We start from the raw sequence: 22,841 nt of genomic DNA, 5'->3' as shown, positions 1-22,841 counted from the left end.
CAAAATGAGAAGAAAGAGGAATATGTTTCAAAGAAAAAGACAAAACCTCAGAAAAAGACCTTAATAAAATGAGATAAGCAACAGAGTTCAAAATAATGGTCATAAAGATACTCATCAAATTCAGAAGAATGAATGAACACAGTGAAAACTTCAACAAAAATAAGAGAAAATATTAAGAAGTATCAAACAGAAGCTACAGAGCTAAAAATATAAAAACTGAACTGAAAAATACACTACAGGAGTTCAACAGCAGACTAAATGAAGCAGACCAGTGAGATAGAAGGCAAAACAATGAAACTCACTCAAAGGAGCAAAAAGAAAAAAGAATTTAAAAAACAAAAACCTTAGGAGGACTTCAAGCAGAACAGCATTCACAATACAGGGTCCCCAGAGGAGAAGAGAGAAAGGGCCAGAAAAATTATTTTTAAAAAATAATAGCTAAAAATATCCCTAATCTGGGGAAGGAAACAGGCATAATGGTGGGAACCCCAGAGTGTTCCAAATAAGACAAACCCAAAGAGATCCACACCAAGACCCATTATAATTAAAATGGTAAAAGTTAAAGAGAGAATTTTAAAAGCGTCAAGAGAAATAGATACAAGGAAACCATCTAAGACTATCAAGATTTTTCAACAGAAACTTTGCAATCCAAAGGGAGTGGCATGCCATATTCAAAGTGCTAAAAGGAAAAAACTTCCAACCAAGAATTCTCTACCCAGCAAAGTTATCACTCAGAATCAAAGGGGAAATAAGGGGGTACACCTAGGTGGTGAAACTAGACCACTTTCTTATACATAAAAATTAACTCAAAATGAATTAAATAACTGAATGTAAGACCTGAAACCACAAAATTCCCGGAAGAAAACATAGGCAATAAGCTCATTAACATCAATCTTAGAGATGTGCTTGTGGATCTGTCTCCAAAGGCAAGGGAAACAAAAGCAAAAAAAAAAAAAAATTGGACTCTATCAAACTGAAAAGCTTCTGCACAGCACAGGAAACCATCATCAAAATGAAAACACTTAATGGAAGAAGACATTTGCAGATTACATATCTGAATACAAGGTTAATATCCAAAATATATAAAGAATTCACACAACTCAGCAACAATAACAAAAAATAAAAATAAAAAATAAAAAATGAGTAGAGGATCTGAAGAGATGTTTTTCTGAAAAAGATATACAGATGGCCAAAAGACGTGAAAAGATGTTCAATATCACTAGTCAGCAGGGAAATGCAAATTAAAACCACAATGAATTATCATTTCACACCTGTTACAATGGCTATTATATATATAAAAAAAAAAAAGACAAGAAATCACAGGTGCTGGAGAGAATGTGGAGAAAAGGGAAGCCTTGTTAGCTGTCAGTAGGAATGCAAACTGGTGCAGCCACTACAGAAAACAGTATGGAGATTCCTCAAAAAGTTAAGAATAGATCTACCATACGATCCAGCAATTCTACTTCTGGGTATTTATTCAAAGAATATAAAAACACAAATTCAAAAATTACATACACGCCTATGTTCAATGGAGCATTATATACAATAGCCAAGACATGGAAACAATGTAAGTGTTCACTGACAGATGAATTAGGATAAAGAGGATGTGATATATATATTATATATATGTATATATATAATATACATATTTAGTTATAATATGTAGTTATATATTATACAGTTATATATTCTATATTCTATTTTTAATTTTTAATTTATATATTTATATAAAATATATTTATATTTATGTATGTAAATATATATATATATAAAGAGGAGTGAGGTATATATATCAGAATATTACTTAGCTACATAGAAGAATAAAATACTGCAATTTGTGACAACATGGATGGACCTTGAGGGTATTGAGCTAAGTGAGATAAACCAGATGGAGAAAGACAAATACCATTTGATTTCATTTATATGTGGAATCTAAAAAAACAAACAAAAGAATATAAAAACAAACTTACAGAGAATAGATTGATGGTTACCAGAGGGGAAGGCGATCGGGAGGTGGGCAAAAATGGGTGAAGGTAGTCAATTTGATGGTGATGAACGGCAACTAGACTTTTGGTGGTAATCACTTTGTAGTACATACAGATGTCAAATTATAAGGTACACGTAAAACTAATATGTTATATACCAATTTTACCTCAATTAAAAGAAAAAAAAATTGGCATGTGGAAATATAGTCTCCATCCAAGATACCAATTACTAGATGAATAAAACATCACAAAAGATTAGCTAAGAAGACTGTTTTTTCTCTGGTAACAGAAAATAATTCACTGTAATGCTTCTAATATACTATTTCAATTAAAGACAACTTAAGATGTTTTATAATTACATTTTAGTTCCATTTCATTCGAGGCAAATAGATAAAACAAACTCGTGAGTTATTTCTTGTATGCGAATCTTATTATCTGATTACTGCTATTTGCATTAACAAACAATAATGCGAAAGTAATGCGTTTCTGTGGGATTTTTTTTTTGTCCCATAAAGAGAAAAAAACTAAAAGAAAGAGAAAAGCACGTGATTCATATATATCAAAAAAAAAGATTTAACCAGCAGAGTGAAAATAAGTAGATTACATGGACATATCAGAAATTATGTAGGATATACACATTCAGAAATAATTTTTTCCATGGGCGCCGGGGTGGCTGAGTGGGTTAAAGCCTCTGCCTTCCGCTCAGGTCATGATCCCAGGGTCCTGGGATCGAGCCCCGCATCGCATCGGACTCTCTGCTCGGCAGGGAGCCTGCTTCCCTTCCTCTCTTTCTGCGTGCCTCTCTGCCTACTTGTAATCTCTATCTATCAAATAAATGAATAAAAATCTTTTTTTAAAAAAAAGAAAGAATTTTTTCCAATTCTCAAATTGTGAGAAAAAAATTTTTTTAAATACTGCAAACTAATCTTTAATGAAATGACTCCCTCTTTTTAGAATAATTATGGAGAATTCTGGCATATGCTATAGCTAAATTTTAAAATGAAAATTATTGTATACATGGTATTTCAAATACTGTTTCATAAAAGATAGGGAAAGAAGGTACTTTATAAAGACCTAAATGTGATTTAAGCAACAATTAGATTGGAATTAAAATAAGGAAATGTATTTTCCAAGGAAATTTTCCATTAAAACACCATACAGCTAAGACTAGTAATATATGTATTATTTTACTGTAGCTATGTCCTGTGGAATCTTTACTGTGCACTTGTCAAGACTCTTAACATAGATGATCTCTACAGATTTACTCGAACACTTCTTTTCTATAGAAAAGAAAATTGAGGCTACAGAAGTTAAATGAAATGGCATCTCAAACAGTTAACCAATGACAAAGCCAGAATTCAATACTAGTACTATCTCTAAAACCTGATTTCAACCGCCATCCAGTACTGCCTTGTATTCAAATCCTGTTACTACTTGTGACCTCACACTTCATGAATTCAGAACACAGACATATACCGGGGCAGGGGGAAGTGTGTGGAATGAAGACTATAATAGTGTGTCCTAATAAATACTTAAATAAAATGACCATCAAAGCCATTTGCTGAACTCAAGCAAAAAAATGTAACTTACTGCTGACTGAAACCATGAAAAAGCCACAAATCAATTCTAACTCTTTTGTTTAGCGCTAAAACCTCAGACTGCAGTGATTATAAAACACATCAGCATTCCTCAATTATCAGCCAAACATTTGTTTCAATAATTCACAAGCAATGACTTACACAAAGTCTGTTAGAGCGTTGTCAAGAAAGCCTCTGAAGGACCAACAAAATCAGGCGCCACTGTGTATTGATATCAAAGCTGGCCAGGAAGCCTGATTAACCTCTGAGATGCCTCAGCTGCTGTACTTACTCCATCAGGGCTAATGGAGATGCTCCCACTTAAACAGAGCTATCCCTTTATCAAAGGAATTCACTTTTCAGGTTTAAAGTCTGGTTGTATATCCTCTCCATTTGCCCTTGAGCCTATTATTTCATGCTTCTATACTAATAAACAGGAATAAAACTAAAAGAACTGGAGCACATGGAAAGTGGGAAGAAGTGTACTAAGGAGACCACGGATAAAAGGAAAAGTCAATGTAAGAGAACTAGGAAGAAACTCCAGAAAGGGGAAAACAGTAGTGTATTTCACAGTCAAAGGCTCATTATCACATGAAGAGTTATTGATAATTCTCACACACACACCAAGAAAACTTACAACTACCATTTTATTAGTGGACAAAAATTTAAACCCAAAATTTAACAAGTTATCAAATCTGAACTTTGTATAGTAAGCAACAAGATAGCACTTTTAAAGCTCATTAACTTTCCAAACATGGTATGATTCAGGGGGTGAAAGGGGTACTGGATGTTTCCTGCACCAGTAAAGACCTTTGCTTCTAGAAGAAATCTGTTACCATGTTAGACTCAAACACACTGATAAGAACTAGTGTCCAGAAGAAATCCATAATGTTATTCAATAGTGTTCACATACCATATTTAGGTACCTAAATCATCTCAGAGTAATTAGTCTTTAGATTTTAGCCAAAAGAGCCTGTACATACCTGATGACTTCCTCAATATACCAAAAAGGATGAAAACTCAATAAAAATTAGAAATTAAAAAATCTAATTTGGCCAAATGGAGAATATTAAATTAGACTGAGTATCTTCACAGTCTGAGGGAGCTAAAAAATTTATTATATTCCTGACAGATCTTAACAAGAGTTATTCACAGATCTAAATTTTATCATGTAGGAGAGCTAAATGTACGACTTTACCAGATATGTCAGATAATCCACTCTAACCAAAAATTCAAATGAGCATGGTACTTATTCTGTTCTGTGTAGACAGATTTGCCGCAGGGTCACTAGTCATCTTTAACCTTTCTCCTGCCGTATCAGTTGTCTTCCCTGTCCATTAGTGCTAATGGTGCTGCTCTCACAAAAGCTGTTAGTTGTCATTAAGAAGTTATCAGATAACCAGGGAAAAAAGGAGGCATTTTTATTAAATCAATTTACCACACTGGGGGTAAAACACATTAAATGGAAAGATCAAAGAGGACAGATGTATGGTAATTAGGAAATACAGACCAAGATTTTATAAATGTATCAAAATAACCAATTTGAATTATTTCAGTATTAGACTTTTCCCCTTAACACTGCCACAGGGAATTCATCACCATTATATTCTAAGGAAAGCCACATAAATTTGGAAAAGCAAAGAGAAAAAATCTAAAAGTATAAAGATTAATTTTAAGTGCTATTTAAAATTCCAAAAAATTTAAAAAGATCATTTCCTCTAAGGAGATGCAAGTACATATATAATTAATATATTTGTACTTACAACTATATGGTGAGACAAAAAGAAAAAATTCAATAATTAATCCTTCCACATGACAAAGTTACTACCTTGTATGATGTCCTGTAAACAGCTCTCATCAGTGAGAGAAAAATACTAATGATTACTCTTTCAGAAAAAGTTATTTAACAAGCAATGTGAACATTTCAAGATTAGTATTTTCTTAAGGAGCACATACTACATGGCTTTTTAAATATCTTCCATGTTCTATCTCAAAATAAATATATTACCTAGAAATTATAAAAATGGTAAGAAATTATAAGAAATTTTATTTTCTATTTCCAGTAATGGCAGGCTAGGTAAATCAGGTCAGTCCTACCAATGAAAACAAGTAGGGTAACTGGGGAGAATTTTTTTTTCAACTCTGCTTAAAGGTACTAAATATTTAACAAGATAGTAAAGAGTTACTAGATCCAAATCCAAGAGAACAAGAAAATCCAGACATCTAAGCAGGATAGTTAGGCCTAGATGTATCTAATGATTCTAGGAGAGGCTTCTAAGAGACTGAGTGGCGCTTTTGATGGGACTTCTGGTACTAGATGGTCATGTGCAAGGGGGTCTACCTGGTGACTTTACCTCCATGTTTTTTGCTTAAGACACAAAGGAGTACACAACAGAGATGAGAGTAAACCTGTAGTAATCGGGATCTCATAGCTATTTCAGCTAAGCTTTACTTAAATAATTTAAGTAACTCAACCCCTGAAATCTTGGCATTACAGGATCCAAGACTGATAGTGCCACAGAACTGTGGTGTCTCAAACTCAAAATTGTTTTTAAAGATTTTTTAAAATAAATTCTGGCAAACAAAGAATCATGATATCATTGGTGAGAACCAGCAAAAATAATAAACAATAAAAATACCCCCAAAAAAAGCCAGACACTGGAGATATCAGAAATAGACTTTAAAATAACTATGTTTACTACATTTAAACAGTTTGGTACTTTGAGAAAAAACCGAACTCTAGAGAACCAGAAACTATCACTATTTACTAAAAGATTTTATCAATGCATATATGTTTGATTTTATCAAACTTTTTGTGTCTACATAGATAATCATATAATTGTTCTCCGTTATTCTGTTCATGTAGCAAATTTCATTCACTGATTTTGAGTAATTAGCCAGCCTGTATTGGAATTATCCCACTCGATTGTGACATTATCATTATAATATACTGCTTAATTTTTTTCTGCTAGTATTTTGTTTAGGATTTTTCATATTCATGAGTAAGACTACAGTTTTCCTCTTTCATAATGTTCTTGTCAAGTTTCAATATCAAGGTGATCCTGCATCATAAATCAAGATAAGGCACTATGTGACATTTTATTCTATGGAAGTCTTTGTAATATTGCCATTGTTCACTCTTAAATGTTCGCATTCCTTGAAGAAGGTGTCCAGGTCTGAAGATCTGTAGGTGAGATTGTTCTTTTCTTAGTAAACTTTTATATTCCCTTATACAGAAAAGTATGGGAATTATAAGTATACAGCATGATGAATTTTCACAAGTGAATATGCTAATATAATACAAATAAATATAATACATCATGTAATAGTAACAAAGACAAAAAACATATTTGTAATTATACGACTTAATTAGAGAAGTCATTTTGATATACTTACCATAGGAAACTGGAACTGTTTTATACCTCAGAAGGCTAATTTACCCACAAAATTTCTTATATCTAATAACTTATTAGGAGAAATTATCATTTGGGAGGTAAATGAGATGATTCTCAACTTACCAACCTTTCCTATAAAAAAAAAAATCCACAAAAGAAGGATCATTCCATTTCTGGCAAAATTTTGGGAAAATAATAGATACTACACACTGATACTAAATACCAAATTAATTTAATATTTTAAAAGAAATCTCAAAATATTCACACTAACACACAGGAGTCCACAGGTACATAAACTTTATATAAGAAAAATGTTTTTAAAAATATTTCATGGCATGGGGTGCCTGGGTGATTCAGTAAATTAAGCGTCTGCCTTCAACTCAGGCCTTGATCCCAAGGTCCTGGGATCAAGCTCCACATCAGGCTCCCTGTTCATTGGGGAGCCTGTCTCTCCCTCTCCCTCTGCCCCTCCCCCTGCTCCTGGTTTTTCTCCCTCTCAAATAAATAAAGTCTTCAAAAAAATATTTCATATAAGTTACACACAAGATTAAAAAAAAAAAAAAGGCAATATATAGGGACACCTGGATGGTACAGTCAGTTAAGCAATCAGACTCTTGTTTTCGGGTCAGGTCATGATCTTAGGGTCATGGGATCAAGCCCCACCTCGGGCTCTGCACTCAGCATGGAGTCTGCCTGAGACTCTCTCCCACTCCTTCTGTCCTTCTTTCCTCAAATAAATAAATCTTTAAAAAAAAAAAAAAGCAATGTATAATATATGATTGGATTTAACAACCCAGTAAGTCCAAAAAGACTATCAAGAAATAGGTGACTTTAGGGGCGCCTGGGTGGCTCAATGGGTTAAGCCTCTGCCTTTGGCTCAGGTCATGATCTCGGGGTCCTGGGATCGAGCCCTAGATCGGGCTCTCTGCTCAGCAGGGAGCCTGCTTCCCCCGCTCTCTCTCTGCCTACTTGTGATCTCTGTCTGTCAAATAAATAAATAAAATCTTTAAAAAAAAAAAAGAAAAGAAAAATAGGTGACTTTACAGATGGCTAACAAACACATGGGAAGATGCTCAACATCGCTCAACATCTATGAAATACAAATCAAAATTACAATGAGATACCACTTCACACCAGTCAGAATGACTAAAATTAACACAGAAAACAACAGGTGTTGACGAGGATGCAGAGAAAAGGGAACCCTCTTAACACTGTTGGTGGGAAGGCGAACTGGTGCAGCCACTCTGGAAAACAGTACGGAGGTTCCTCAAAAAGTTAAAAATGGAACTACCCTATGACCCAGCAACTGCACTACTAGATACTTATCCAAATAACACAAAAATATTAGTTTGAAGGGACACATGCACCCCAATGTTTCTAGTAGCATTATCAACAACCCAAATTATGGAAAGAGCCCAAATGTCCATCAACTAATGAATGAATAAAGAAGATGTGGAACATATGCACAACAGAATATTACTCAGCCATAAAAAAGAATAAATCTCGCTATTTGCAGAGAGGTGGATGGAACTAGAGAGTATTATGCTAAGTGAAATAAGTCAGAGAAAGACAAATACCATACAATTCCACTCATCTTTGGAATTTAAGAAACAAAACAAATGAACATGGGGAAGAAAAAAAAAGAAGCAAACCAAGAAACAGACTCTTAACTATAAAGAACAAACTGAGGGTTACTGAAGGGGAGGTGGGGAGGTGGAATAAATACATTAAGGGCACTTGTGATGAGCACTGGGTATTGTATATGGGTGATGAATCCCTGAATTCTACAGCTGAAACTCATGTTGCACTGTATGTGAACTAATTGGAATTTAAATAAAAATAAGGAAAGGAGGGAGCAAAGGGAGAGAGGAAGAAAGGAAGGAAGGAAGCAAGAGAGGAAGGGATGGGGGAAGGAAAGAAGGAAGAAAGGAAGGAAGGAAGGACTTTTTTATGTCCGTGGTTTTATTCTTCCTTCATTTTGTAAATTTATGAAGAGGAGCATGAATTAGCATTAAAATCAGACAAAAGCGAGTAAACAAAAATTAAATATTAACTACTTTATTCAAGAGTTAATGCAGGAATTTTATAAAATGCTAGAGCTAACAGTGAATTTCAATCCACACTAATTTCATTAGGGACCAACTGCCTATTGGAAATCAATGGGATTAAAGTGTTGTCATCATAATTTCTGAGAGTTTAAATATGAAGACATGAACTTATCCCTTACAGTTCTCAATATGTGGTAGAGAAAAACTGGGGAGTTCACACTTGTTCTTCTCAAAGTCTATTAAGTCTAGCCTCATTCCAGCATGTCCACATTCAGCTGACAGTTAAACAGCAAAATGGTTATTACATGAAGCAAGTCACTTTCCTTTTATGTAGGCACACAAACTTGTGAAGCAAAGCAGAGCTGAAAAGTTGTCCTTTATCACGTAAACTGAAAATTATTCAGGTAATAATACAATGAGCTATCCCAGTGAAAGTATACGGCACAGATAAATCCAAAAGGAATCTAATACTTGAGAATTAGATATCATTGGTATATTTTGTGGGTCTATTATAAACTAACTGAATAACACTGATTACTGTCTCAGATTTCTCTCCTTTGAAATAACCATCATAATTCTTGCTTACACAAAGGAGAAAAGTAAGCAATTTTTATGAAGATTCTAAAATCTAAAATACACAGTGATGTAAGCGTAAAGACATTCAGCATTTCCTTTCTGAGCAAAAAACATGTAATGCTTTTCTCATCAAACCTAGGAACACATTCTAAAGTCCATCATGTAAGCGCTTGTGATCAATCTTGAAGTATTTTTGTATTTGTTTTATATAAAACAGTGTGACCTTTCATTCCCTCCCTGTGGTTTGCTTTAAACTGTTGTCCTTTTCTGAATAGTTGTGTTTTTTATTACATGCTGTCATTTAGATTCACTATGTCATCCCTATTATTAGAATTGTTTTGTTGTATACTTCACAATTCAAAAGGATAGTGATTATAAGAATACCTTATAATCAGCATAAAGTTTACGAGTCATCATCGAAATTAACCCTCACACACACAGAAAGAACTCATTTGCAAACACACAGGGGGCAGCCCTGTGACATGAAAGAGTCTTTGAATGTGCCAGGGGTTTGACTCAAATTTTCTTAAGGAATAATATTCTTTCTATGTCAAGAAGATTCATAAATGTTCAAAGATATGAAAGGATTCAGTATAGGTAGAATGATACAAATCAGAGAAAAAGAACCCAGAAGTCAGTACTGAAAACATCCAAAGCTTCTTTCACAAGTGTTATTAATTAGGTAAAAAAGACTTTAATCGAGCTAAAAGACTTAAAATTTAAAATTTAAAAATTTAAATTAGAATTTAAAATTTTAAGTTGGATGAACACAGGGACGCGTGGGTGGCTTAGTCGGTTAAGCAGCTGCCTTCAGCTTAGGTCACAATCCCAGAGTCCTAGATTCGAGTCCTGCATTGGGCTCCTTGTTTAATGGGGAGTCTGCTTCTCCATCTGCCTGCTCTGCCTGCTGTTCCCCCTGCTTGTGCTCTCACCCTCTGATAAATAAATAAATAAAATTTAAAAAAAAAAGAAGCTAAAACTGGATGAACACAAACCCTATAATCATTGCAAGAGAAAATAATATATTATTTATGAACCTTAAGAGATTAAATACCTAATCATTTAGTCATCAATCCTCATGAGTGGCAAAATAATTCTAACTTACTTAAGTTTATTCCGTATTTGTGAATGAAAAGGGAAGGAGTCATTTCAATACAACTCAGCAGAGAAACCTGATAGTTACTCCACAAAATCACAGCTCCCAGGGACTACTTGATACTCACTTTAGCAGCACTAATGACTGTGGCAGTGTAAGACTGAATGTTGTCTCCACAGGCTCCACCACGGGACTGATGACATCGAATCAGCTGGAAAAAGAGAGAGAAAGAAGCCAGAGAGTCATTTCTCTTAAACTGTTTAACTCCACAGGATATTAGGATAGGCCTTATTTACCGTGCAGCAAGATGGTGGTGGGTGGAAATGTTTGTACAAGTGTTTCAGACAAACAGCTAAAAGCTCTGCTGAGACACTTTTCCCCCGTTTTATAATCTACTGGTGCCACTCAGGCAGTTTCATGCTCAAATACAATTTTTAATTACAAGATGAATAGTCTTTAAGAATTCATAAACTCTGAAATGGTAGTATTTAGGATCTGGCCATCTTTCCACAAATAAATTTCATAACATAATCAAAGGACTTAGACTTGACTTCCTAACATTAAATATTTAACATGCTAGCAAACTGGAAGCTCTGTCCTTTTAATTCCTACAGAAAGACTGTAAAAGATAACCAAAAAAAGAGAGAGAGAACAAGAGAGAGATGAAAGAATATGTCATATTTCCATTTTCAATTAAGTCAGTGGAAAAGTGATACAAATTATGCATAAAACAACCACGACACACAGAGTAGCTGTCCACTTCAGAGGGCTTACTAGTATTACCATTAGAATGAAAAAGACATGCCTTTACTCATGACTGACGTAAATAAATCAACTGTCAATTTTCAAAGTGAATCACTAATTTAACATGCACAACTGTCTCCTGTGCTAAGCAACACACCAGGATTAAATTCTCCACTGCTCCTATACTTCCTAAATTTAAGTTTTCTTAAAGCAGAAAAGCACTCATTAGCCAGATTTTTACATTGAAAATTTTTTTAAAATAAAATGACAGTAGTAGAATACTAGAACGGCTCCACATTGGGTTATGGATTATTTTAAAGGCCTACAGAATTCAGATAGAATCTTCCTCTTTCAAAACATAAAAACAAAAAATGCTTATATAATTTAAAATACAATCATTTGATAAATATTAATACATAAGCTTTTCTGTTCTTTTATTCTAAAATCAAAATTTTGAGGGTGCCTGGATGGCTCAGTCAGTTAGGCACCTGCCGTTGGCTTGAGTCATGATCCTGGAGTCCCAGGATGGAGTCCCAGGATTGAGTCCCGCAACAGACTCCCTGCTCAGTGAGGAGTCTGCTTTTCCCTCTGACCCTTCCCCCTCTGGTGCTCTCTCACTCTCTCTCCCAAATGAAAAAATAAAAAATCTTAAAAAAGAAGAAGAAGAAGACGAAGAAGAAGAAGAAGAAGAAGAAGGAATAAGAGGAAGAAGAAGAAGAAGAAGAAGAAGAAGAAGAAGAAGAAGAAGAAGAAGAAGAAGAAGAAGAAGAAGAAGAAAGGGAAAAGGAGGAAGAAAAGAATCAAAATTTTCTTCATCACTGACACTGTATTAAAAAACAATTCCTCGGGGCTTCTGGGTGGCTCAGTGGGTTAAAGCCTCTGCCTTTGGCTCAGGTCATGATCCCAGGGTCCTGGAATCGAGCCCCACATCGGGCTGCTTCCCTTCCTCTCTCTCTTCTTGCCTCTCTGCCTACTTGTGATCTCTGTCTGTCAAATAAATAAATAAAAATCTTAAAAAAATAAATAAAAAATAAAATAAATAAAATTAAAAAACAATTCCTCAAAGCAATAATAATATGTTAGAATGGAATATCTTTAAAAGTCTGATAGGAGATGTACAGCTGGCACATGAAATGGCTGCTGAAGCAGATTCCAAGGTCAGCAGTAAGGAATTTTCCAAATGACAGGTGATGGCAAATGTGGTTTCAAATAGGGGAAAACAGAGTTCAAAAGTGATTGTTTTAGGGACACCTGGGTGATTCAGTCGGTTAAGTGTCTGCCTTCGGTTCAGGTCATGATCCCTGTGTCCTGGGATGGAGTCCCACATCGGGCTGTCGGCTCCGCAGGGAGCCTGCTTCCTCTTCTCTCTCTCTCTGCCTGCCTCTCTGCCTACTTGTGATCTCTGTCTGTCAAATAAATAAATAAAATCTTAAAAAAAAAAAAAGAATCTCAGGGGACATCCCAACAAAATATAATATCTGATCCTAGCCTGGACCCTGAACTACAAAAAAAAAAGCTCTACAAATGATATGATAGGGTTAATTGATAAAACTGGAATATGGATGGTAAAATAGCTAAAAGCATTTTCTCAAGATTAAACTGACTGATAAGTATTTAGGGGTAATGTGATATATGCAACTCACTCTGAAATAATAAGAGTAAAAGGTACATGAGTGTGCTTTGTGGTATCTGTACTATATTTATTCTTACAGCTTTTCTGTAAGCTTTCCTAGTTAAAAGTAAGTTTAAAGAGAAGCCCTGAAAAACAAACCCCTTGAAAACAGAACTACCCTACAACCCAGCATTTGCACTACCGGAGATTTACCCCAAAGACACAATTGTAGTAATCTGAAGGGACACCTGCATCCCAGTATTTATAGCAGCAATGTCCACAATAGCCAAACTATGGAAAGAGCCCAGATGTCCACTGACAGATGAATGGATAAAGAAGATGTAGTATATATATATACAATGGAATATTACTCAACTAGCAAAAAATAAAAAAATGAAATCTTGCCATTTGCAACAACATAGGTGGAAAGAGAGGGTATTATGCTAAGCGAAATAACTCAATCAGAGAAGGACAATTATTCTATGATCTCACTTATATATGGAATTTGAGAAACAAAGCAGAGGATCATAGGGGAGGAGAGAAAAAAATGAAACAAGATGAAACCAGAGCGGGAGACAAACCATAAGAGACTCTTAATCTCAAGAAACAAACTGAGGGTTGCTGGAGGTGAGGAGCATGGGGGATGAGGTAATGGGGTGTTGGACATTAAGGAGGGCACGTGATGTAAGGAGCACTGGGTATTATACAAGACTGATGAATCACTGACCTCTACCTCTAAAACTAATAATATATGCTAATTTACTGAATTTAAATTTAAAAACTAATTAAAAAAAAAAAGAAAAACAAACCCAATCAGTATATATGGCCTCTTTCTTTATGACTTAATTTTATTTTTTTATTTATTTAAAGTTTTAATTTAAATTCCAGTTAGTTAATATATAGTGTAACATTAGTTTCAGATGTACAATTTAGTGATTCAACACTTACATACAACACCTGGTGCTCATCACAAGTGCCCTGCTTAATTCTCATCACCTATTTACCCCATCCCTTCACCCACACCTCACCTCTGGTAACCATCAATTTGTTCTCTATAGTTAAGAGTCCTTTTCTTGGTTTGCCTCTCTTTTTTCTCCACTATTCTCATTTGTTTTGATTCTTAAATTCCACACATGAGTGAAATCATATGGTATTTGTCTTTCTCTGACTGACTTATTTTGCTTAGCATAATACTCTCTACTCCATCCACATCACCGCAAATGGCAAGATTTAGTCCTTGTTATGGCTAATATTCCATTGTGTATGTATGTATGTATATATGTATGTGTGTGTGTGTACATATATATCTATATAGATATATCTTTTTTTTTAAAGACTTTTATCTATTCATTTGGCAGACAGAGATCACAAGTGGGCAGAGAGGCAGGCAGAGAGAGAAGAGGAAGCAGGCTCCCCATCGAGCAGAGAGCCCGATGCAGGGCCTGATCCCAGGACCACAACCTGAGCCAAAGGCAGAGACCTTAACCCACTGAGCCACCCAGGCGCCTCATATCACATCTTCTTTATCCATTCCTTGGTTATTGGAATTGGACTATTTCCATAATTTGGTTATTATATAATGTTGCTATAAATATTGGGGTACATGTATCCTTCTTAATTAGTATTTTTGTATTCTTTGGGTAAATACACAGTAGTACAATTGCTAGATTGTAAGGTAATTCTATTTTTAATTTTTAACTCCATACTGTTTTCCAGAGTAGCTATACCAGTTTCATTCCCACCAGTACTGCTAGAAGTTCCCCTTTCTCTACATCCTCACCAACACCTATTGTTTCTTGTGTTGCTGATTTTAGCCATTCTGACAGGTGTGAGGTGATATCACACTGTAGTTTTGATTTGTATCTCCCTAATCATCAGTGATGTTGAGCATCTTTTCATGTGTCTCTTGGCCATCTGTATGTCTTTGGAAAAATGTTCATTCATGTCTTCTGCCCATTTTAACTAGATTATTCATTTCTGGGGTGTTGAGTTGACTGAATTCTTTATATATTTTGGATACTGACCCTTTATCAAATATGTCATATGCAAATATCCTCCCCCATTCCATAGGTTGCCTTTTAGTTTTACTGATTGTTTCCTTCACTGTGCTGAAGGTTTTTTATATTGAGGAAATCCCAATAATTTATTTTTGCTTTTGTTTCCCTTGCCTCGGGTGACATATCGAATAAGAGGTTGCTATGGCTGATGTCAAAGAAGTTACTGCCTATGTTCTCCTTTAGGATCTTCTTGGTTTCCTGACTCATATTTAAGTCTTTTTAAAAATTTATTGTTAACATATATTATTTGTTTCAGGGGTACATGTCTGTGATTCATCAGTCTTACACAATACATAGCGCTCACCACAACACATACCCTCCTCAGTGTCTATCACCCAGCCACCCCACCGCACCCAGCCACCCCAACTCCCCTACCTGTCCTCTGCTCCACCTACCCTCAGGTTGTTTCCTGAGATTAAGGATCTCTTATGGTTTGTTTCCCTCTCTGGTTTCGTCTTGTTTCATTTTTTTCCTCTCTTCCCCTATGATCCTCTGCTTTGTTTCTCAAATTCCACATATAAGAGAGATCATATGATAATTGTCTTTCTCTGATTGACTTACTTCGCTTAGCATAATACCTTCTCTTTCCATCCATGTTGTTGCAAATGGCAAGATTTCTTTTTTTGCTGGTTGAGTAATATTCCATGTTTTATATGTGTGTGTGTGTGTGTGTATACATATATATGTATGTATGTATAGGAAACGTACATACATATATGCATATGTGTACATATAGATATATCTATGTATGTGGGTAATATATACATATATACACACACACACACACACACACAACATCTTCTTTATCCATTCATCTGTTGATGGACATCTGGGCTCTTTCCATAGTTTGGCTATTGTGGACATTGCTGCTATAAACACTGGGATGCAGGGGCCCCTTCGGATTACTACATTTGTATCTTTGAGGTAAATCTCCAGTAGTAAAAATGCTGAGTTATAGGATAGCTCTATTTTCAACTTTTTGAGGAACCTCCATACTGTTTTCCAGAGTGGCTGCACCAGCTTGCATTCCCATATATTGCCTCTTGCTTAAAATTTTAGTCAAAGAGCACTTTCATTGAAAGAGATTGTTACTCCAAAATTTAATTAAATTTTGCAATTCCACACTCAGCCCAAAAACCAAAACAATCAGAAACTGTTACCACAGCAATTAGAAACTGTTAATAAATACTAGCATTTTTGTAAATACTATGGAAAGACATTTATCTAAAAATATTTTCTTCAAAGGATGGTAAAGTTATCTGATTAGCAAACTCCTTGTAAATGCACTACACTTTCTGGTCTCTGTATAGAATGCTAGTTATTAATGACACTTATCTCTACAAAGGCAAGACAAGCAAGACAACTGGCACACACCCACGTGTGCATCTATGAAGGGAGTTCCTTCTGCTAGAAAACAATATGTAACTATTTGCATAACACCTACAATTCTAAATGGGTAGTTTCCCACATGTGAGAATACATTTACAAGAGCCAAAAGACAATTTTTGCATATTCTTCTTGGATATTTCCAGCACTCAAGGAAACGTATTACAGACATAAATATTAGAAGATATCATTATGTCACCACTGAATTGTATGCCTCTTGTCTTTTTTGAAAATATTTTGAAAAGAGCTATTTTTATGAGATATACTAGAAATGGCATTATGACATTCAGTAAGACGCAAAATATCTGTAGCAAACAGAATTTTGGGAAAAGTATCAAGAAATTTATCTACAAAAATAACTTTCTTCAGGAGTTTCTTGATTTGTGAATTCCAGAGATTTACATGCTCTGTGGTTTCTCCAAATAATTATTGTACTTGCCATATTCAGACTTGTGTCAAAAATTCTTCAATAAATATTACTTCCTATTATTCTTAATATGTAATAATTATACAAGCAGGCTAAAATGAAATAAAAACAATAATCTTCTCTGAAGTCTGTAATATTTTTTAGATTTCATTCTATATTCACATGCAGAGCACAACATGGCATAAAAAAGATTTCACTTTTTCTTTCTGAAAATTCAAATTTGTCTTTGTCTTTGAATTGGACATAAAAAAACTCTTGATGTAATAATATAATATCTTCATTTACTATTATGACTGTATTAGATAAATGAAATTGATAAATAACTGGAAAATTCAACAAAATGTGATCACCTGTGATTTAATTAATAAGACAAATGGCTGAACCCCCTAAATCTACAGCTACAGATTTAGCTGTAGACACATAAAGTCAACTAAATTATTCCATGGCTCTGTTCCCAATCTACCAATAAAAACAAAAGTCATCCCTGCCTCCTGATTTCTAGCTCCACAGAAACTACTAAGGTAATATCAATGTTGTGCCTAAGATTAATGGAATAAAGCTCTATCTATAAAACTAAGGTTAGAAAATTAAGGTTGAGCCCAAATACTGATCCTAAGCAATAAGGGAAATAGGATAACTACTGGGTGCCTGATTAAAATCAAAACCAAACCAAAGAAAACAAACTAGTAAGTTAAACATTTATTGTTGGTTGGTGATCATCTTTGGAAAACTCTTCAACACTTGCTCCCTTACAAATAATCAAAACACGAGCCATGCCTTACCTTGTTTTCTGCATAAGCCAGCCAGCGGCTCCCAAGAGCAATAGGATTCATGTTGGGCCCTGGACAAGGATAGCAGCCTGAAAAATTTTAAATGGCAATATTGAGATATTTCTTAATAAATTTTTTTGGTACATCATATTTTGATGGCATAAAAACAAAACAGGCAAATGGTTTTATTTTTTCAAGACTCACATAAAATCCCCATAAAACCAGTCATTATTTTAATAGCTAAGTGAAGTTCATTTTTTTCCCTTCTACAGTTTCCTTTTGGTTTGATGCTGTTCCAATAAGAAACAAATCTGGGAAGAACTGGTTATAACTTTTAGCCAAAATTGGGTATTTTATACAGTTATTCCTAGAACAAGAAAGAGAAGCTAAAAGGAAATAAAGTGTATAAATCAAGCAACAGTATTTAGAGAGGAAAGAGAAAGGATGCAATTGGTTCAGAAATTTAAAAGCAAAAGATAATGAAGACATACACCTAAAAGGGAATATGATACAATAGTCGGGAGAGAAAAACAGAACAAGTACTAAAGTAAGGACCAATGAAGCAAAGTAATTCACAAAGAGTGCTTCCATAGAAAGATGATGGAAAACTACACGCTCCTATGTATTTACCTTAGGCACTCAATTTCTTTCTTCCTGCTTTCAGTCCAGCCAATAACAAACTAGTAGGAAGGACTGTCCTGTGGTTCTCTCCTTTAAAGAATAATAAATCACGCAGTCATGACAGTGAACACCGTCACTACATGGAAACTCCAATACCATCTTTCTGAACTCTACTAAACAAGGCTCAACATGATTCAGTCAAGTAAGTGATGTCTATCTACCTAGAGGCTCGCCTCTCTGCTCCTGGCCAGGCCAATAAGGTCTTTGAGTCTAATGCCCTCATCTGTCAACTACACAAAATAATACTCGACTGTCTCACAAACTTTAGAGGGACTACTCAAAGGCAACTGCAGAATCAGACAACATAAAAAGCCTAACTTAAAGAACTTCTGGCTTCTCATTCCACAAGTATCTGTTTAACATTTTTATAAATGTTTTCCTCTAAAAGGTACACTGGAGGATCAAACTGAAGTATTCTACTTTACAGTTTAGGTCCCAAGTTAGAATCTAAATTTATACAATCATGAGACAGACAAGATTCCATAACAATAATCTTTACTTCCACTAGCAAAATAGCCAAATTACACGAATCATATGAGCATAAGCGCAAAAAAATAGCATAACCGGGGCTGCCTGGGTGGCTCAGTGGGTTAAGCCTCTGCCTTCAGCTCAGGTCCTGATCTCAGGGTTCTGGGATCAAGTCCCACATCAGGCTCTCTGCTAGGCCGGGAGCCTGCCTCCTCCTCCTCTCTCTCTCTCTCTCTCCACTTGTGATCTCTCTGTCAAATAAATAAAGTCTTTAAAAAAAAAAATAGCATAACCTGAAATGTAAACTGCACACCTGACAATTCCCTACCCAGCAGAAAGTCCCAGTGTATGTTACTGAGCTTAAGAGGAACCGAGTTATCAATGTATGATCATGTTTCATGCAAAAGCATACTTAATAATGAGAAAAAGAACAATAATGAACTACTTTAAGATTTACTTTCAATAATAAAAATAATTTACATGTTCTGTTAATATATTATTATTTTTAAATTTATTTTGTCTTTCGCCCACTTGATTAGAGGGGTATGTAAGAATTTGTGTTCACTGCTGAATTTCCACTGTGTAGAATAATACCTGAACACAGCTTAATAAATAAGTTTGAACAAATTAAGAAATGCACCTAAATTAATCAAAGCATGTTTATATGACACTGGCAGAAAGTCATCTACATAAAAAAAACTTTTCAAATACTCAAATAGTGTGCTCACCTAAAAGCCAGATCTTTCATTTTAAACTATTTTTTTAAAAAATAGGCATCTTTCTTAAAGATGTATTACATGTTGGGGCACCTGGGTGGCTTAGTCAATTAAGCATCTGAGCTTTTGGCTCAGGTCATGATCCCAGGTCCTGGGATCAAGCCCCGCATCAGGCTCTCTGCTCAGTGGGGAGTCTGCCGCTTTTTCACCTTCTCCCTCTGCCCACCCCCCTGCTCCTTCTCTCTCTCTCAAATGAATAAATAAAATCTTTAAAACACACACACACACAAACATGTATTACTTGCTTTCTGATTCAGGAAGTCTGTGTGCAGCAGTGATTGTCATCCTAAAATGCTAGTGTAATGGTGTTCATGGGCACTAAAGAAGCACACACCATTACTGGGCCCCTCACACAGTAGTTTTTTCTTTTTCTTTTTTTGGCTTTTTTACATTTTAATTTATTTTTTTAAATAATACCATAGTAGAGAAATGCAACTATTCTTTTTTTCTTACAGTATTTAATTTAAATTCAATTAGCCAACATACAGTCCATCATTAATTTTGATACAGGGTTAAATGATTCATCAGTTGCGCCTAACACCCATCACACACAGTTTTCATTAGAGCTCCTTCAATCACTACCTATTTTGAGTTTTCCTTTTTAAAGAAGATAACTTCTAAAAAAGATAATGGCCCTAAGAAAAAGTACGTATGTCACGTGAAATACAAGGTATGAGCTTTCTAATTTTTTACTCATCTTTTAAAAAAAACTTTTATTTCAGGGTTTTAAAGGGTTCTGTTGGGGATGTTTTGGGTTTTGGGAAAACTGACCTGTAGGTAACTATGATATTACTATATCCACTGAATGCACATTATGGACACATATTATAGATACATACAAAGGACAAAGGCACACTAAATAGTACAAAGATAATACACTTTGACATATGTTCTACAGTATTTCACAGATTTCATTATTACACTCCCACTGAGCAACCTAATTCATATACACATTCCAGATATTTTCAGAGCTGAAGAAATTAATATAAATATGGCCTATAGAAAACTTCCCCCTTTTAAATATTTTTTAAAAATTTCCCCCTTTTAAATATGTCATGAAAAAAGAACCAAATGGGGGCACCTGGGTGACTCAGTGGGTTAAGCCTCTGCCTTCAGCTCAGGTCACGATCTCAGGGTCCTGGGACCGAGCCCCACATTGGGGGGGGCGGTCCTCCGCTCAGCAGGGAGCCTGCTTCCCCCTCCCCCTCTGCCTGCCTCTCTGCCTGCATGTGATCTCTCTCTCTGTCAAATAAATAAATATTTTTTTAAAGAACCAAATGAAAAACAGAAATAAATACTTGTGAACTGCAGCATTACATTAGAGATAGCTAATCTCCTAAACTTTAAAGTCCATATAATCAAACTCTCAATCAATTCTGATATTCATCTCATCTCAATAGATCCTAGTGAGTATATCTCTCCTTTCCAAATACTAGAAGATACTAAGGGAAAACGTAGTTCACAATTCTTCATCTCACTTTCTGAGTCATTGTTTTTAGAAATTCAGTGGACCTCAAGAATTATAGTGTATTGGAATGGAAGCAAAGTGTTTTCCTGCTCTCCAAAACACATTTCACAGCTGGTATCAGCAGACCATCAGCCACTCAGCACTATCTCAACTTTACAAGCATGACTCCTTTAAAAATTAACCATTCCCTCCAGCTAAACTTTGAAAACAAGGGGGGTAAAAACCCAAATCTCTATAATACTATAACTAATACTAACATGTTTACAATGTTTGTGAAGAAAGCAAGAGAACTGGATTTTTTTTAAACTGAGATTTCCAAATTTAAATAAAGGTAAGATCCAAGAAAAGCACACTAAATGAAGGATTTCTCAGAAATACTTCAAAAAGCACAGGAGAGTGATGCAACTTTAGATGGAATCCTCCCTTAATGTTGGTCCCTAGTCAGGAAGTGACCTGAATATATTTTGAAAAACAAAGGATTCAACTACTCTCTGCAACACTATGCCTAATTTTGCCTGGTGAAGACAACTCAAAAGATTACAGGCTTTTTTAAAAAAACAGATGTCTGCATTTATGGTCATCTGACTCTCAACAAGGATAGCGAGACAAGTCAATGGGGAAGAATAGTCTTCTCAACAAATGATGATGGGTCAACTGCATATTCATATCCCAAAGAATATAACCCTGACTTCACACTGCACACATAAATTAACTCGAAATGAAACCAAAGACTTAAATGAAAAAGTTAAAAGTACTACTCTCTTCTTCCGCACTGCCTGCAGAGGCGGCAGCCATCCTCTACTTCACATCATGGCCACCCTGAGACCTGTGGGGAAGCCCAAGATTGTTGAAAAGAGGACCAAGCAGTTCATTGACACCAGTCAGACCAATATGTCAAAATTAAGTTCAACTGGTGGAAATCCAGAGGCATTAACAACAGGGTGCACAGAAGATTCAACGACCAGATCTTGATGCCCAACGATGGTAATGGGAGCAACAGGAAAACAAAGCACATACTGCCCAGTGGCTTCTGAAGTTCCTACTCCACAATGTCACATGAAACAAATCTTACTGTGCAGAGATTGCTCACAACATCTCCTCCAAGAACCGCAAAGCCATCATGGAAAGAGAAGCCCAGCTGGCCATCAGAGTCACCAATCCCAATGCCAGGCTATGCAGCCAGAAAAATGAATAGAGAGCTTATGTGCACATTGTATTTACATTAAAAAACTATAAAACTATCAAAAATGTTAAAGTATTAACTTCTTGGAACAAAACATAGTGGTAAATCTTTATACTCTGAGATTAAGGAATGCTTTCTTAGGGGGTGCCGGGGTAGCTCAGTGGGTTAAGCCTCTGCCTTCAGCTCAGGTCATGATCTCAGGGTCCTGGGATCAAGCCCCACATTGGGATCTCTGCTCAGCGGGGAGCCTGCTTTCTTTCCCCTTCTCTCTCTGCCTGCTGCTCTGCCTACTTGATCTCTCTCTGCCAAATAAATAAATAAAATCTTTAAAAAAAAAAAAGGAATGCTTTCTTAGATATGACACCAAAAGTACAAGTGATAAGAGAAAAAACATATCAGGGCTCCTGGGTGGCTCAGTGGGTTAAGTGGCAGCCTTTTGCTCAGGTCATATCCCAAGGTCCTGGGACTGAGCCCTTCATGAGGCTTTCTGCTCAGAGGGGAATCTGCTTCTCCTTCTCCCTCTATCCCTCCCCACTTCTCTTTCTCCCTCAAATAAATAAAATCTTTAAAAAAAAGAAAATAGATAAATTGG

General features: G+C 35.4%; 1 protein-coding gene across 11 annotated transcripts in view; it reads right to left on the bottom strand.

The window, feature by feature from the left end:
• The window catches only part of BCAS3 (BCAS3 microtubule associated cell migration factor), a 584,262-nt gene that overhangs the window by 414,138 nt on the left and 147,283 nt on the right, over window positions 1-22,841 (bottom strand). For all 11 annotated transcript variants that reach the window (XM_032871859.1, XM_032871862.1, XM_032871866.1 and 8 more), the window contains exons 10-11: window positions 17,686-17,762; window positions 10,805-10,888 (exon numbers count right to left, since the gene is read on the bottom strand). In XM_032871859.1, the coding sequence (XP_032727750.1) occupies window positions 10,805-10,888; window positions 17,686-17,762 (161 nt within the window). The remainder of the gene's footprint in view (window positions 1-10,804; window positions 10,889-17,685; window positions 17,763-22,841) is intronic.

Source organism: Lontra canadensis, unplaced genomic scaffold (assembly GCF_010015895.1).
Source record: "Lontra canadensis isolate GAN:19392208 unplaced genomic scaffold, GSC_riverotter_1.0 scaffold43, whole genome shotgun sequence".
Classification (NCBI taxonomy): domain Eukaryota; kingdom Metazoa; phylum Chordata; class Mammalia; order Carnivora; family Mustelidae; genus Lontra; species Lontra canadensis.
Note: the sequence above shows the minus strand (reverse complement) of the source record. Positions and strands in the feature narration are given on the sequence as shown.